We start from the raw sequence: 16,171 nt of genomic DNA on the forward strand, positions 1-16,171 counted from the left end.
ACCAGATAACAGTGCACGTCAGACGATAAGATGTTATCCTCTCTAGTAAAGAAACACTCTGAAGAACAACAAAAATTGCGAGAGATTCAAGAGATGAAGAGAAAAGAGGCGATCCAAGCCGCAACTGAATTAACGAAAAATCTTGTCGACCATCTCAATGTTGGGTGAGGGGAGAAGTGATACTTTAATGTCGACAAAAAATTATCGTGTCGAAAAAATTAGCATTTATAATTGTGTACATTCTTCATTTCTTCTCCAGAGTGGCTCAAGCTTACTTAAACGAGAAGAAATTGGATAGCGAGATGAGAACCTTGACTCAAAATGCGCAACAATTTTCGAGGCAAACGGGGCAATGGTTATCTCTCGTGGATAATTTTAACACGGCGTTGAAGGAGCTGGGTCATGTGCAAAGTTGGGCGAAAGCGATAGAATCGGATGTTAAGACTATTACGACCTCATTAGAATATGTGTATGCAAGTGAGTGAAAGCTTGGTTTGTAGTTTATTAATTGCGATGAAATTAAGTAATCATTTTTTTCACTTTGGGAGTGTAGCTAAACAAGAATCTCCAGAGGGTGGGGCAGCAGGCATGTCGTCGTCAACTTCGAGTGGAGGACCAGCAGCGGGCCAATAATATGTAGTCATTAAATCAATATGATATTTTATTAATTCGCATTGTTTATAAATTAGGATACTATTGTTTGTTTTTTTGTACACGGAACAAGCATTTCATGCAATGCTGTAATTGACCTCTGTAAGTAAAATATTTACCTCAGCAATGAAATGAATTACGACAAAAGAGCATATTAATTAGACGTAGTACTATAACGTCTTGTTTTATTATTACTTTACACGCATAGCAATATAGCACGATTTTGGTCAATTCTAATTTCATTGTATACAAGAGATTTACATACGGAGGCAAAAAAAATCATTTCCAAAGAACTAAATGTCCAGGGTGGTGCCGGAAACGTCCGCAGTGATCGTGTCCCCATCAGCACCAGGTTCGCTGGTGTCCTCGTGGAAAAATGTGTCCTCGGCGTTCAAATGGTGATGACCCACTTTCCTCCAACAGCAAATGATCGTAAATGAGTCTGGTGCAAGCATGAAGGGTTTAGTCCCATCGGGGGCGACATATCGGTTCACGTGGTACTCGGACAGAGTTTCATATCCGTGAATGTCACGAGCTATTTGCTGTAAAGGGTTAAATAAATTGTGGAATTTGAGATGTAAAATTACCAAGTTTTTTTAATTGAATATAAACGAAAAGGATTATCTACCTGTGTTAAAGCATTCGTATTAGTGGTCATCACTCCAAAGAATTTCTTCTCTTCGGCCATTTGTATGACTCGCTCTTCCATGAACTGAATGACAAAAACGTTCTCAGACTCGTCAATGTCTTCGGAGGTTCCTGTGAGATTAAACTGATTACAAACGATATCCACCAAAAAAATTATTAGTATGAAAATAATTTTCATGGGTAATTACCCATCATGAAACTGTGGACTAATTTCCCTTTTCCCTTTGGAAGCTTTTCGCGTTGTCGGCTCTCAATAAATTCTGAGAATTTTGAGAATTATTCCAATGTGACCAAAAAGACATCAAATTATGCATGCATACCCAGCATTTCAAGGACATATCCGATTCCTTTGCTGGCTTCAATTTCTGAAGGTTCGTCATACACATCGAAATTTAAGGCGACAGCGACAGCTTTTTTGTCGTTTTTGCGTCGAATAATGAAGCTATTAATATTTTAAAATATTTTATACGTCATTTTATAAATTTTTAACAATTATATTATATCTAGTCATACGATAATTCTTTCTCCACAAGTGGGTCCCACACGGAGTTAATGAGTGTCTGAAACTCTTCATATGTGGCATCCGTGTATTTTTCGAGGTCACCATGATGCGAGAAGCTGTAGGCTATGATACTAAAGAAAGCAAAGCAATATTCTTAGAAGCTTAAATCTAATTTAAATTATTTACAAATTTAGTTTTACTTCAGGGTTTCATCATGATCATCATCCGTCAAATAACTGATCGTGTATGTTTTCTTTCCTTGCTCGAAAACGGTCAAAGCCATGTCTTCGTCGGCGTCGTCATCATCCTCCGTAATTAAGTAGGCGCTGTCAACAATGTCTCGGATTGTTCTCGAGTTCAAGAAATCTGGAATTGTGACATAGCACTTTCTCTCTCGAAGCTTTACAATGACCTGAATTGAGTTGAGAGAGGATCCGCCGACATTGTAGTAGGAATTGTTTAGATTTTCAGCGATCGTCTCCACCGCGGTTCCAGTGATTTCAGCCATCGTGGTCAACACCTACGTTTTGCGCACGAAGTATGTCAGACATAGATCCGAAGATGTTTTCCAAAATAGTAATAAACACTCATAAACTTACGACTTTTGCAACTTCACTCTTGGGCTCTGTGAAATCTAAAGTGTTCCATTCTACGAATGTCGTTCCTTGCGAAATAAGTGAAATATTTACATATACAAGTGTTGACCATATTATTTTGCTAATGTTTTTCGAAATATTAGACTCACTGTTTTCCAAATCTTGTTCATACATTTTGAGTAATCTCTGCCTGTCTGTTTTCCCATTAACGAGAAGTGGAACATCATCAATCACACGAAGAACAGGACGCTCATAATCTCGAAGACGGGTATCAACCATGGTTTTTATTCTATCCATATGCGTGCCACTTGCAGGCACGAGGAAAGCAACGATTGTCTGCGATAAGTTATTATCTATTATTATGAACTATGACCCCTACTTAAAGTCTTTTTAAACGAACCTGATCCTCAAGTCCGGGATGATAACACAGAACCTTCGCTTTTGAAACCAAATGAATGCCACTCATGACCATTTCGATTTCTGTCAGGTCGACTCGCTGGCCTCTGACCTTAAGCTGGGAATCTACTCGCCCTTCATACGCCAAGGTGCGAATTTTGCCTTGAGTTTCAGTAATTTTACCGAAATCTCCAGTTTTATAGAGGCGGCTGAATCCGTTCGTTTTGCAAAATGGATTCGTTATGAATCTCGAGTCTTCTGGTTGTCCGACGTAGCCTTTGGCCAAATTGTAGCCTAAATTGATCAAAAATTATAGACCAAAGTTAACGACACAAAATTATGTCTTCAACTAACCTCCGACATAAATTTCGCCAATTTCTTCCATTGGAGTCATGTCAAGTTGATTGTTCAAAATGTAGATGACCGTGTTATTGATTGGTTCCCCGATTGGGATGTGTTGTTCGAAAGTTCTTTCGAAAACTTCTTGCTTAGACGAAAATGAGACGTATGTCACATCTCCCATGATTTCGGTCGATCCATAAAAATTGCAGATTGTATATCCTTGTGGAAAGTATTCAAAGAACTCCATGACCAAATCTAACAAATTAATGCGTGCATAAAATCAACTGATTTTCCATCGTTTTCTAATTAAAATTTAAGTATTTATAGAACCTTTTGTCATCGTCTCGCCAGAACAAACCCACAATTTTACCGACTCCAACATCACTCTGGCATCTTCACCGATGAGTTTGATGGTTTGAAACATTGCTCGAAGTAAAGAAGGTACAAGGACGAGTCGAGTGATTTTGTATTGGTCAAGTTTTTGTATGAAAATATTTGGCTGTGTGGTTGTGGTTTTTGAAAGAATTGTGAGCGGACTTCCTTGAAGGAGAGGTCCAAATATCTGTTACCCATCATGACATGGAGGCCATTAAATTAAAATTTCTTCATGACAAAATTGGTAGCAAAAACAAGAATACCTCCGCCACAGAGTCGACAAAAGTCAACGACGTTTTAAAAACGCATCTATCTTCCGGAACAAAGGGAAAATTTTGCCACTGCCATTGAAGCCGATTCATGATGGCCCTGTTACTCAAACGGACCCCTTTCGGTTCACCAGAACTTCCTGCATGAATATCAGCACATAGATTATTAAAAAATCACGTCAAAAAATTGTATCGCCAAAAATTAAGTACCCGAAGTATAAAGGACAATTGCCGTCCTTTCTGCCATTGATTGAGACGAAATCATTGGAGGAGTACGCCGAAGATCATCCACTGAGATTTCTATCTCGTCCGCCATTTTAATGAGGTCTGCCGTATTCGTCACTTTAGTGAGGTCTTTCACGGCATCAAACTTTGACAGAACATTGGTGTGATGATCGGAGATTATCAAAACGGGGCGAGCGTCCTGACATAAGAAATTTATCATTAGAAATAACATTCGTTAATCATGAAAATTGCGCATCCGTTGTGTCAAACCCTGGTTATTTTTATGACTCTCTCCTCCGGGAAAGATACTTCGTAAGGCAAGTAGGCAGCTCCCAATTTCATGATGGCAAACAACGTAAAAACCAATTTGTCCGAAGGTGGTCTAGAGGAAGACGAAAAATTTCGAAAAATTTATTTCTAGTCGAAATGTGCAGTTACAAGGAATTACAAAATAGTTAATATTAGTAATAACCCTACATGCACACTCCAATTACAATATCCTGATCCGGATTCATATTTCGATAGTTAACGTGTATAATTTTTCGGATAACCTCCGCCATTCGGGCCGACACTTCATCCAAGTGTTTGAAATTGTGGATCTTTTCATCATCAAACAATGCAGTCTGGAAGGGAGCGATTCGTTGCGAGTCGCCAAACCCAGCTTGGAAATATTGAGCCAGAGAAGCATTTCCGGGGAAGGTTTGTACCGGTCCCTCCAAAAGACGATGGAGTTTGCCTGGGACAAAGTTTGCATTTTTTTCAGATTCACATTTTAAGTATTTACATATAGCAAGCCATCCCAACACTAACATTGACCCTCGCATATTTTCCTGAAGCGTCCGTACTGGTCTAAATTCATGATTTTTGATGGTGGATGAAAGTTTGAGATGTGTCGATGGGGTAATTTATTTTACAAAAAAAATTTGGGAGCAAATACGTTACAATTTTGGGTGGAAATTTTAAGCTTGTAAAAAATATTACGTAATTGATTCTCGAATTTCCAAAAATTAATAATAATGCCGATAAAAATTACTGTTTCCATACAATCGACCCATATTTAGCATTTTATTACCTTCTTCATGCTCCGGAGATTCCACTACAATGTCCATCGTAGATAGTGCAGATTTTCGACCTAACTTTCTTCAATAAGTATGAAAGTCAACTTTACATGCAGAAAAAGTTGCAAATTGCAATTCCAACCAGCGAATGACACTTATTTTAATGAGAACTCCGACAACTTGTGGTTTTAATGCAAGGCGAAATTGATTTATGTAAGATACTCAAGTCAAATGATGCTCCGAAATAGAATTGGTGAATGGTTTGTGATTTTTTATTGTGTGGTTTGGTTTGATTCATTGGTCACAGTTAACTCGTTCAATTCAACTAATTCAATTTCCTCTCTTTCCTTGTTCAAATTCGCAATAATTTGCAACTCGCAATCACTCCATATTAAACGAGTATGCACACAACTGTATAACGACTTATCTCACAAATTGTCGTGAAAATTTGCCATAATATTGACTGTGTCCTTTCACTTGAAGCTTTAACATACTAAGGTTATTTACAGTGATGAAGGCAAACTTCGTCGAACATGTGCATACGCTACGCATAATAAAATTTGCGACAACATTGTCTGCAAATTATTTTAGAGACGAATGCAATGAAATGAAATGATATTGAGATGCAACCGGTTTGTTTTGCGAGGATTGCATTGTTTATGCGGCATGATAAATACGCGTCCCTTCAATTTAGATGGTCACAACACAACAACCTCAGATTGTAGTACTCAACAACCTCCTCATAATCCATGACACATTTTTGAACTGATGCCGATTTGCACACATGCAATCTAACAATTACTACAGGCTTAATTGCTAAAAGTATCATAAGAATTTTTATGGCGTGGTTGACACATACTTTGCCACAGTAAGTACACTACGTTTTCATTTCCATGTACTGATGTATACTGATTAATTAATTATTGGCATCCGCTTCCACTTATGCAACATTTAGTCAGTGTCAGGCAGCTTGATTAATACATAATTCATTTCGTTTCAATTCATAGCTTGTAAATTAGATGCTGCAAAACCCCACACTTCATATTGTATTGTGATTAATGATACACAGAATTGTGGGTTTGTGGTGCCAAAAGATGTAATAAAAAAGTAATAGTAATATGCAGAGGGAATAAAGATTACAATATCTTTGGTTTACAAATCAAGTGAATAAACGATAATAGGCTTTAATTGACTGATAATCTCGGGCCTTTCGAAACGGTTTTGTTTTATCTTTTGAGACGAATTTGTTTAGTTTTATCTCTGCAATCATGTCGTACTGGAGAACGTTGCCGCAAAAGTCCTGAAAATTTATGTTATATTTTTTGATGTGTTTTGCAAGTCGTTTAAAAACAGAGTTTTTTAAGTTTTTGATTCTATGTTTTGCATACTTACCCGAACTAGAGGACTCGCACTGATTATTAAAGCCCATGAAAATCCTCGATACAAGGCTCGTTGCATGGCTCCCTTCATCAATAATTCGACGAGGATAATGTTGTACTTTGACTCGACCGAGATGTCCGTCCCGATAAGGAAGATTTCGATAGTTTTCCCTTTTTCCTTGCTTATCGTAGTTTGACTTCATTTGTGAAAATTCGAAAACAAAATGTAAATCTTGTCTAAAATAATTTGATTTTAGTGGATATCAAGATCAAACTTACTGTACAAGCATTTCACAAGCGTCGATAAGTTCTATGTAGTATGACAATGGCTTATCTACAATTTTCCTCGGTCTATGAGTATATTTCGAATTTATGTCCATGCATAAAGCGACAGCCACAATTTTGCCATTGTTCTTATCAAAAGCGACAACGCTATTCATAACAAATTGTATTCTGAATGTGTACTGATTATAATTTATATTTACATATAATTAAATATACCTTAAGGCTTCTTTGACCATTTTATTCCACAAATATTCTAAATATTTTGCATACTCTTCCTGTGTTATGGCTGCAATTATGGAGACGGGACCTTTCTGGGCGTAACACGTGCTAAGTAAACTGAGAAAATTGCTCGCATTAAAAACAACATTTTCTGATGATAAGCGCAGATAAGCATGCAGAAAAGAGTATACTTGATAATTTTCACTTTATCCATATTATTTAAAGGGCCCAACGTGTAACGCTCGTCACCCAATTCGGAAATATGCATGAGCATGAGATTCTCAGGGACTGGATCCTTGCTGGAATGCACCATTAATTTGATTATATCCGCAATACTTCCGGCAAGAACAAAGTCATCAATTGCTGCATAAAGCGTGATTCAAAATATAATTAAAAGTTTTGTCTTGAGCGATGATAAGCAGGTGAGTATTGGAATATTACAAATTAAATATCCATTTTCACGACACACGTACACGATTAGCAACGCGTTTAGCGAATTTACTCCAATCTCCCATATTGAAGTGTGATAATTTGACATGACGAAGCGCAAGGTGAGACCAATGGTATCTATATTTTGTACATATTTATGTATGTACACATATAAAATATATACTAAACTTGCAAGGTTGTGAGTAAACTTACGACTTATCGCTTCAAATAGTATTTTTGCAGCCTGTTTTTCGCCAATTGTCATATTCAAAGATTTCCATTCTTCCGGAGTGCCTTTAATTATTTGCATTGAAAGAAATAAATCGTGTTCAGACACTTGATCCCAAATTAATAGTAAAAATGAAGACCTACTTTCCATGAGACGGAATTTGTAAAGTTTAAGCAATTTTTGCCTGTCCAATCGCCCACTGGGAAGATATGGGAGTTCACTCACCGGATAAACGTCTGGAACCATGTAATCTTCTAAAACTTTTTTTAACGAGTCGGTCAACATACTTTTTTCAACGTTATCCTTTAAAACGCAAAATGCTACAGCGGCCTACGTAAAATAGCGTTAAAAAATATTATGAACGCATATTTTTTTAATTTCTTTAAGGTCATGTTTAGCCTGGTGCAACCTGGTCTTCTCGATTTCGACGATAGCACAAAACAGCACATTCCTTACAAAGATTAGTACTTTCAACAGCAACGGCAATATTGTTCAGTTCTATTTCCTGTCCTTGAATTGTTATAATCATGTCGATTCGTCCTTCGTAATAAATTCTACATCCATGATTTCCATCAGTGTCCACTATTTTTCCGAAATCTCCTGTTCTGAATATTTTAACCTGGCCTGATTAATCAGAACAAAATATTAAATAATATATTGCGTAAGTGATATTAGTAGATTTGTAAATTTTGATGAATTAACTCGATTTTTTTACTCTCGGCGGATACATGATGAATCTTTTGGTCTGATCTTTATTGTTGGAATATCCGAGTGCCAAACTTTTTCCGGAGATACATATCTAACAATTGCATGAGTATGTATTTCCAACACGATTTTGGTATCTCCATGAAATAATTAATTGGATTACTTCTCCAATGGTTCCTTCCCGAACTATGTTGCAGTCCTCGTCCATAATATAGATCGTCGTGTTACACAGCGGAAGTCCAATGGACACCTAAATTTATGAAGAAATTACGAATTTACGAAGAATTTACAGGTGTATGAATTTATGTACCTGTTGTCCGTAAACTTTATCTATGAAATCCTGCTGATTCGAAAATATCTCCCAACTTGCTTCACTCATAGTTTCAGTACATCCATAGAAAACGACGAGGTTACAATGGGACGCTATATATTCGAAGCACTTTAAGCCGACCTGAAAACTAAGAATGTCTCCGCTTATGATGAGATACTTCAAACTCTCCAATTTCTGTGTATTTATAAACAAATCTAAATTGCAGGAAGTTATTTGGGTAATAAATTACAAGCCAATTTGATCAAAAGTACCTCTCTTGCCACACCAATGTCAAACTCTTCCATCGTGTTAAACATCAAATTTAAGCTGGTCGGCGTCATCGTTATCCTCGTGATCTCGACTGATCTTATCTTTTCCAACAAGGCGATCGGTTTTGACATGACATGTCTCGCAATTATGTACAATGGAACCCCACCAAGAAGTGGGGCAAATACTTCGGCAACACTTTCTGCATCTACGAGCAGGGAGGAGAGACAAGCGACGGGCTTGTCGTAGAATGGAATAGCTTTGTATTGCCAGTAAAGTCGATTTAATATTGACCTGCATTGCGGAAACTTTATTTATACTGAATTATTAGCTTAATTACTGAATTAATTTGTTACATGTGTCCAATTCGCACGAATCGCGGTTCGCCAGTCGTCCCAGCGGTGAGCACGATTGCGGCGGCTCGACGCCACGGCGGGGCCAAGCTCTCCAGAGGGACGGGGTCGTTCGGGTCACCCTCAAAATCATTTGAATTTTCCACAATGACGTGAAGCGGTGCAATTTCACAGATGTGTTTGACACAGTCGAAACGTGACGTGATTTGGGGATCGGATTCCGTTATTATGAGCAATGGTCGGATATTCCCCACGATTCGGACAATCTGCTGTTCTGGATAAGTGGTGGAGAGTGATATGTAAGTTCCACCGAGCTTTAAGATTGCCAGCATCATGAGAATCGTGTTTTCCGTGGTGTGAAGGCAAAATCCAATGACTAAAGGTATCAAATTTCCGTAATAGTATTATTCATTTTGAGAAATATGAAATTTTAATATTGTCTGCATCCTAAAAATAAAACATTTGAACTTGCCAAGATCTCCATCAGGATTATTACTTGTCCAGTAGCCTAAAAGTCGTCTGAAAATAAGTCAAATTTTACTAATCGGTTCAGAAACCGAGTCTAAAAAATTTAACGACGACCGAATCTGCAGTACCACCTCATTGCTTTTGCGACCTTATTAGCTGTGAGATCCAACTGCATGTAAGTCCACAATGTTTCACCATTATCACCGATAAGCGCCGGGTTGTCGCCATCTACATCGCCATGCTGAATGAGATCTGTAAAGTGGTCCGTTACAGTGATATTTTTGGGCAGTTTCACATTTTTTCCGGTGATGACGCTTTTACGGCCTGGAAATTGAAACGTTTTAAATCGTTTCATATCATTACAGGATTGTCATTGCAAGATTTCATTATTACCCTGGCACAGTTGGCTGCATATCATTATGCGTTTAGTGCTAAATTATTATTTTTACTCTTGTCTAACGTTAAACAAATCGAATTTTATTAAATAACACTTTATTATACAAATCACAAGCAAAATTACAAAGATTCACTAAAATTTCATTCCCACCGATTCAAATTCATTCATTTTAAAACGTTTCGAAACCTAAGCAACATCGGAGATACTCTTTGTGTTGTGATAATACTTGATGCCACTGATCCGCTTGCGGTTCACTTGGTTGAAGTACTGGACAGGGTCCACAACCGTCATCGACGTGGCTTCCGAAGGGGGGTTGGGGTCACGTAGCTTTAGGTACAACGCCGCACAAGCCGCATTGTCTCCAGCTAAATGAAAAGGTTGGGATCCATCCAGCTCCCTGTACTTGTTGATTTGAAAGTCCTCAAATACTTCGTAGCCGAACACTTCAGTGCACAGGGTCTGAAATAGGGGGTTGAAAAATTAGGGTAAAAAAAGCACCGTAACGAGTATGTACACGCATACCCGAGAAAGCAGATTTGCCGTGGAATGAAATATTCCAGAGTATTTTTGTCGGGCTAGTTTTATAATTTCTGTGTGCAGCATTGTTATAATTTTGACATTTTCTTGAGCGCTGAGACTTGTGTGTGTCGCCATCCAGCATATTTCTAGCGTTTCATCTATTCGATGTGGTAAAAACAGCCTAGAATTTTGATACATTTATTGGAGTTATGAATCTGGTATTAAAACTTGTTAAAATTTGGATGGAATTATGCACTTACAAAATATTGCCCTTCACTTCTTGGTAAAATTCCATAATGTTGTACAAAGTTCCAGTTGCTTTCGTAGTATCGACAAGCTTAAAAAAATCTTGACAAATGGCAACTGCCCAGAAATCCGTACATAATAAAATTACCGCATTTCACGTTCAATATAAAATCGTCATTATACCTGCCACAATTTTGTTCGTCGACTTTTCGATTACGACGATTGACAGTTTTTCCTCTACATACGAAGACCAGGCTTCTGATAGAAAAGAATTCAATTCTTGGTAGCTGATCATATTGTATTGTGACAAGGCACCCTTTTCGCAATATCCATATGCAATTATGCTACAAAAAAGATCAAGTTCAAAAATAGCTTTCCGTTGTAAAAAAAATTATAACATTTTTTCTACTTGATCACTGCAGTTTTATGGCGCTTTCGGATAAGTTCGATATTATAAGTTTCCTTGAGGTCCAGCATGATGTGAAAGTTAGGTTTGACCCATTGTCCCATAACACAATCGTCAATTATGCTAGTGTCTGCTTCACTTTTATCATCCATTTTCCCTGGCTCTTCATTCATTGGTTTTTTGAGCGTCATCAGAGAAATGATCTCCATGAGGTTGGACGTAGTATAGAAGTCTCGCAGAGCTAGAGAAATTATGTAAGTAGTAAATGATGTGGGTGTAAATTTATTTTAAAATTATGCAAATAACTTACTGATGGGATATCCTCGTTTGTTGAGATACACTAAAAGTGGAATAGTGCTTAAAGACGTGCCTCCAATGTCAAAAAATGATGCCTTTAAATTCGCCACTGTTGTTTCGACGGGAATATACGCCATTCTGAACATGGCTTTCACCTGACATTTAAATTAAGTAGACTATTAATTTAAATCAATTAGATTGTTAATTTCGTTACAAGAGTGACTGCTGCCTCCATTCTGTCTCCTGGAACGACCAATTGTGTTTCCCATGCATTCGATCCTGTCACCAGAAATATGTCGATAAATGGAATAATTGATTTTACATATTATACGAATGTACGTGGTTCTCTCTGCTCTCGAAATTCACGAATTAAGCAGAAGGGGCAGTTATCATTGTAGTAATGCTTTGGAACTGCTTGGATTAACATTATATCATCAGGAATTGCCCATTCTGGGAGTTTGTTTCGAAGTTGTCGCTCAATTTCTAGAGGATGCGGAACGGAATGTGGAGAAATTCCAGGCTTAATCAAAATGAATCCTACCATTTCTTGTGTTGGTTTTCCTACGTACCATATTTTGAGATGATTACATGCATGTTTTCTTCACTTTAATAGATACGGGTACACGCACATACATACCTTTGTTTAAGACATAAAGGAAAGCATCCGCAGCATACTCGAGTTCTTCAAGGAATGGTTTCACATCATCGAGATGGAACTCGTGACCTTTCTGTCTGATCACTTTATCGTCTCTGCCTTCAACTATGCCGAATTTAATTAATAAGTCGAGTCGAGTAAAAACTTTCAATTTAAAATGGCTCAAAAATTAAATTACCAAATAGTCGTCTTCTACCATCGGTGCATTTAATTATTCGACCGTACTCTCCACTACGATAAATCATTTCATATCCTGCCATTCAAAATCAATATGTAATGCACTAGAATACTAATAAGTAAATCTAATAGGTAAACAGGTTTAAGTACTGTTCAGTAAATAAATACCTGCCGAGTCCTCATGCGGATTTGGGGCAAAATTATGTTTATTATCTTCGATACTGCCAGGATCCACGTAATCCATAGCGAGACACGCTCCCGAGATGCACAGTTCCCCTTGATGTCCATCAGATATGATGGCAAGCTCTTCTCCCAAGATGTAAATTTTCGAATTTTGCATAACTTTTCCTAGAAAAGTAGAAAAAAATTAATCTAATTCGAGTTATGTAACTGGTACATACTTATTTCTATATGTTGTCCAAGTATGTAAATACCTAATGTCACCCTCCCCAAGACTCGTTTTTTTACAAAATCCTTAACAGAGCGAAAAACATCATAAATCATGTCACCCGAAGTTTCTGCAGATCCTGTACAATTTCCGAGGGGAACGTTTGGGAATACTTGAAAATAGTGAGCGACCTACACACGTCGTGAAAGTTATTTAATATTATGAGATAACAGTTTAAACTCGATTTCATTATCACAAAATTGCTTACATCGACATGCCGAATATATCCCCCGCGACAAACGACATACTTGACGCACAATAATGACTTCATAAGTTCAACTCTATCATCCGGGTCAAGAACTTTCAATTGTCGTAGCACCTCATAAAACATATAGTGCGGAATAACCAATCGGTTAATCATTTTGCTGGCCACATCTTTTAAAAACTGCGTCACGTCTTTCATATCTGCACGCGTAAAGATGACAAGTGTGCAACCTTTCAGCAAGGCAGAAAATATTTGGGAAACCGAGTCCACTTGGGACACCGGAGTTGTCAAAGAACAAGACTGATGTTCATGTATGTCTAATTGTTTCCACTCGAAGATGCATCGATTGAGAATTGCAGCGTGGCCTATCCGAACGCCGTACGGGTTACTGTGAAATCCTCGAGTGTGAAATACCCCCGCTGGGCGAATAGACTTTTGAGATTCTGAACTTTCATTAAAAACTGACAGGATTTCACGTTTAATTGACGTTTTTCTGGGAACATGACCCGTCGGGATTTCCATTCTCACCCAGAGTTCTTCTAAACTCACCATGGAGCAGTACTCCGAAAACTTGTTGGCGTCATACTTATTGAATATTGGGCCGTTGTCGTCCGCGATTATGAGGACTGGGCGAAACTTTTCGATAATCTGTGTGCGGATTATGTGAGATTTAGCGAGATAATTAATATGGTAATTATACAGATAATTTGCCAGTCAAACTGCTTGGTCAATTACCCGTAAGAAAAGATGTTCCGGGTATTCTTCGTCGAGTGGGAGATATGCGGCTCCAGTTTTAAGAACGGCTTAATAAAAATGTGTACAAATTAGTTGTATGTATTGGACTGGAGTTTTCATGTTTTCATTTATTTCTTTACCCATCATGATAACGATCGCTTTCTCTGAATTGGGAATTATTATTGCAATAACTGGATCTCCGTCTGGGTTTCGAATTTGAACATCCATTCCAATGCGGTCTCTAATATCTAGAGCTAGTGATGTTGAAAAGTCTTCCAACTAATAAACAAAGAAAGTTATGGAAGGTAATTTATAACGAGAAGCATTAAATCTTGTCATTATTTGTCCGCACCTGATCGAAGGTCAAGTAATTGTCACAAAACTGGAGTGCATTTTTCTTTCCATTGATCTTCCCACTTTTAAGTAAGTTTTGAAAAACAATTGATATTGGTTTCTTGAATTTATCTTCAATCTTACGAGTCTTTCCACGCAAAACGCCGTCATCATGACCTGAAAAGATTTTATGATAGAAAATAATTTCCCATCATTTCATTTGGTAAAAAAACCATCACCTTCACAAAAACAAGGGACGCAGCCAAAATCTTCACAAGCCATGTTAATATGAGCTCATTTCAAGAGAGGGTAAAAATATTTTATTGGAAAATTTATGGAACACGCTGTTGGCTAGATTTAAGAAGTGTCTGGGTGTCTGGAAATTTGGAGAGAAAGGTCATCAAGGCAGTTATTTTCATGGTCAAAGTATATTTATTTGTGGGGTTGTCTAGGAGTTTATTCGAAGAAGGTGAGCACAAATCTACACGATTGGTTGACATTTAGTGCCCTAGTTGCCTAGACTGATAAAGTGTCAAATAATCTTGACTAATCTAATCTTACCAAGTAAGATTGAAAGCCGTTCTTGCAATGAATGATTTTATGTACATTTGTCTAATGTATATCTATATGTATGACCATTAACCATCATAAATAAGTTAATATAGGTGTGTAAAATTAATCGAATCGTGTCGAACTAGGCAGACATGCAAATCTAATTTAGATATTTAAACACATTGATAAATTCATTTAGACTAGAACTCCCATTTCAATTGATCTAGGATCACCGAAATCGAGATTTTCTAAATATGTAAATAAGTAAATGCAAATTTCCTTGCGTAAAAATTATCTTCTTAAATAAATAATAATTCGAGCCAAAAATAATCATACGCGCATAATGAAGAATCTTGCAGAGAATTTAAACATTATTGAGATTTATTTTGCATAAACCTAAATTAACATTCAAAAGTATTGAAAATTGTTCCTAATCGCCTCCCCCTTTCGGCAGTACTTTAAACTCTTTGCCCCCACTATTTCCAAGCATTGCGACGTTTGTAAGTCCACTAGACAAGACTTCAGTTTTGTCGCCAGCTTGTTTTGAAGGAGCATCCCCGCTGGTCGCGGCTTTGGCCTTCTTTTTGGCTTCGTCCTCGTCCTCGTCAACCAGCACACTTCCCGTCCCGACCGCCCTGTCCGCAATCCCATTTGATTTCACGACTTCCTTCGTGACCGCAACATTTTGAAGTACTTTTGGTTTAATGCCCAACAAGCCCGTTTTTAGCACGCCTGGTGCCGCACCAGCCGCGCCTTTTACTTCACTTCCTTCTGCACCTTCACTTCCTTTATTCTGAATTCCGTTAAGAAGATCGATTGGACTAAAATATGATTTTCAAGTTTTTGAAACTTTTTTTAAAATCATTAATACTTAAAAATTTGCATATGTATTTGTATTACCTGGAACTCACGGGTGACATAATGTGCTGGAAGCATAGCACGGTTAATGTCACACAAAGGAGCCATGACACAGGAAATGAGTAATATGTATTTTCTGTAGGGGAGAAGCTGAATTTTACTATTTGGAAAGGGTTCTTGTAATTTTGTATTTGTTTGAACGCACTTAGTTTTTCCATTTGTAAAAAAATTAGCCCTTCGTAGGTACTTGAAATCTGTAGTGGTGTCGTTTTTTTTTTACGCTGAATATACAAACTAATTTCGAGTTACGCGTTCATTGTGTAATTATATAAGGCATGGGAAATTCAAAACAATGGGTCGATTAATGATCAATTGTAATACACTGAGAAACACTAAATTGATTTTATTCATTAATATCGTACGGCAAGTATGTATGCAAGTTAAATGGCACGTATCGATTAAAATTGTGACGGATGTAAAGCACCTTACGTATTTATGACAGGGTGATATCACATGAGACGAAATGCCTCAAAACTTTATGATGAACGAAACTATTGACTAATTTGAATTTCCGACTTTTCTTACTAGTCCTGAAAATGTTTATGCATTTTCCTTCTAATTACATATATATGCGCAG

The 16,171-nt window shown here is 37.4% G+C and overlaps 4 protein-coding genes across 4 annotated transcripts; 1 reads left to right on the plus strand and 3 right to left on the minus strand.

The window, feature by feature from the left end:
- The first annotated feature begins 5 nt into the window (after nucleotides 1–5).
- On the plus strand, nucleotides 6–809 carry LOC110853833 (biogenesis of lysosome-related organelles complex 1 subunit 1). Its single transcript, XM_022102174.2, has 3 exons — nucleotides 6–164; nucleotides 260–477; nucleotides 554–809. Exons 1-3 carry the CDS (start codon nucleotides 31–33, stop codon nucleotides 631–633), a joined length of 432 nt encoding a protein of 143 aa, XP_021957866.1. The 5' UTR covers nucleotides 6–30; the 3' UTR covers nucleotides 634–809.
- On the minus strand, nucleotides 804–5,495 carry LOC110853828 (linear gramicidin synthase subunit C). Its single transcript, XM_022102168.2, has 16 exons — nucleotides 5,077–5,495; nucleotides 4,482–4,740; nucleotides 4,275–4,386; nucleotides 3,990–4,203; nucleotides 3,774–3,919; nucleotides 3,466–3,697; nucleotides 3,148–3,390; nucleotides 2,798–3,087; nucleotides 2,547–2,733; nucleotides 2,401–2,465; nucleotides 2,002–2,321; nucleotides 1,813–1,932; nucleotides 1,620–1,741; nucleotides 1,488–1,559; nucleotides 1,280–1,410; nucleotides 804–1,193 (listed from the first exon to the last, which is right to left on the minus strand). The coding sequence occupies exons 1-16, from the start codon at nucleotides 5,111–5,113 to the stop codon at nucleotides 945–947; spliced, it is 2,799 nt and encodes a 932-aa protein (XP_021957860.1). The 5' UTR covers nucleotides 5,114–5,495; the 3' UTR covers nucleotides 804–944.
- Nucleotides 5,496–6,221: 726 nt separating this feature from the next.
- LOC118436563 (tyrocidine synthase 3-like) lies at nucleotides 6,222–10,124 on the minus strand. Its single transcript, XM_035854951.1, has 16 exons — nucleotides 10,100–10,124; nucleotides 9,838–10,030; nucleotides 9,711–9,757; nucleotides 9,242–9,614; nucleotides 8,891–9,179; nucleotides 8,619–8,813; nucleotides 8,472–8,558; nucleotides 8,306–8,402; nucleotides 8,013–8,227; nucleotides 7,747–7,933; nucleotides 7,588–7,668; nucleotides 7,137–7,308; nucleotides 6,943–7,053; nucleotides 6,721–6,873; nucleotides 6,455–6,638; nucleotides 6,222–6,362 (listed from the first exon to the last, which is right to left on the minus strand). Exons 1-16 carry the CDS (start codon nucleotides 10,122–10,124, stop codon nucleotides 6,222–6,224), a joined length of 2,550 nt encoding a protein of 849 aa, XP_035710844.1.
- Nucleotides 10,125–10,289: 165 nt separating this feature from the next.
- On the minus strand, nucleotides 10,290–14,406 carry LOC118436564 (plipastatin synthase subunit B-like). The gene is made up of 17 exons (XM_035854952.1): nucleotides 14,364–14,406; nucleotides 14,144–14,301; nucleotides 13,932–14,070; nucleotides 13,792–13,859; nucleotides 13,060–13,704; nucleotides 12,838–12,982; nucleotides 12,572–12,709; nucleotides 12,423–12,479; nucleotides 12,209–12,370; nucleotides 11,911–12,132; nucleotides 11,786–11,850; nucleotides 11,585–11,726; nucleotides 11,278–11,515; nucleotides 11,052–11,212; nucleotides 10,883–10,985; nucleotides 10,626–10,803; nucleotides 10,290–10,562 (listed from the first exon to the last, which is right to left on the minus strand). The coding sequence occupies exons 1-17, from the start codon at nucleotides 14,404–14,406 to the stop codon at nucleotides 10,290–10,292; spliced, it is 2,937 nt and encodes a 978-aa protein (XP_035710845.1).
- Between the last annotated feature and the right edge of the window lie 1,765 nt (nucleotides 14,407–16,171).

Source organism: Folsomia candida, unplaced genomic scaffold (assembly GCF_002217175.1).
Source record: "Folsomia candida strain VU population unplaced genomic scaffold, ASM221717v1 Fcan01_Sc009, whole genome shotgun sequence".
Classification (NCBI taxonomy): Eukaryota; Metazoa; Arthropoda; class Collembola; order Entomobryomorpha; family Isotomidae; genus Folsomia; species Folsomia candida.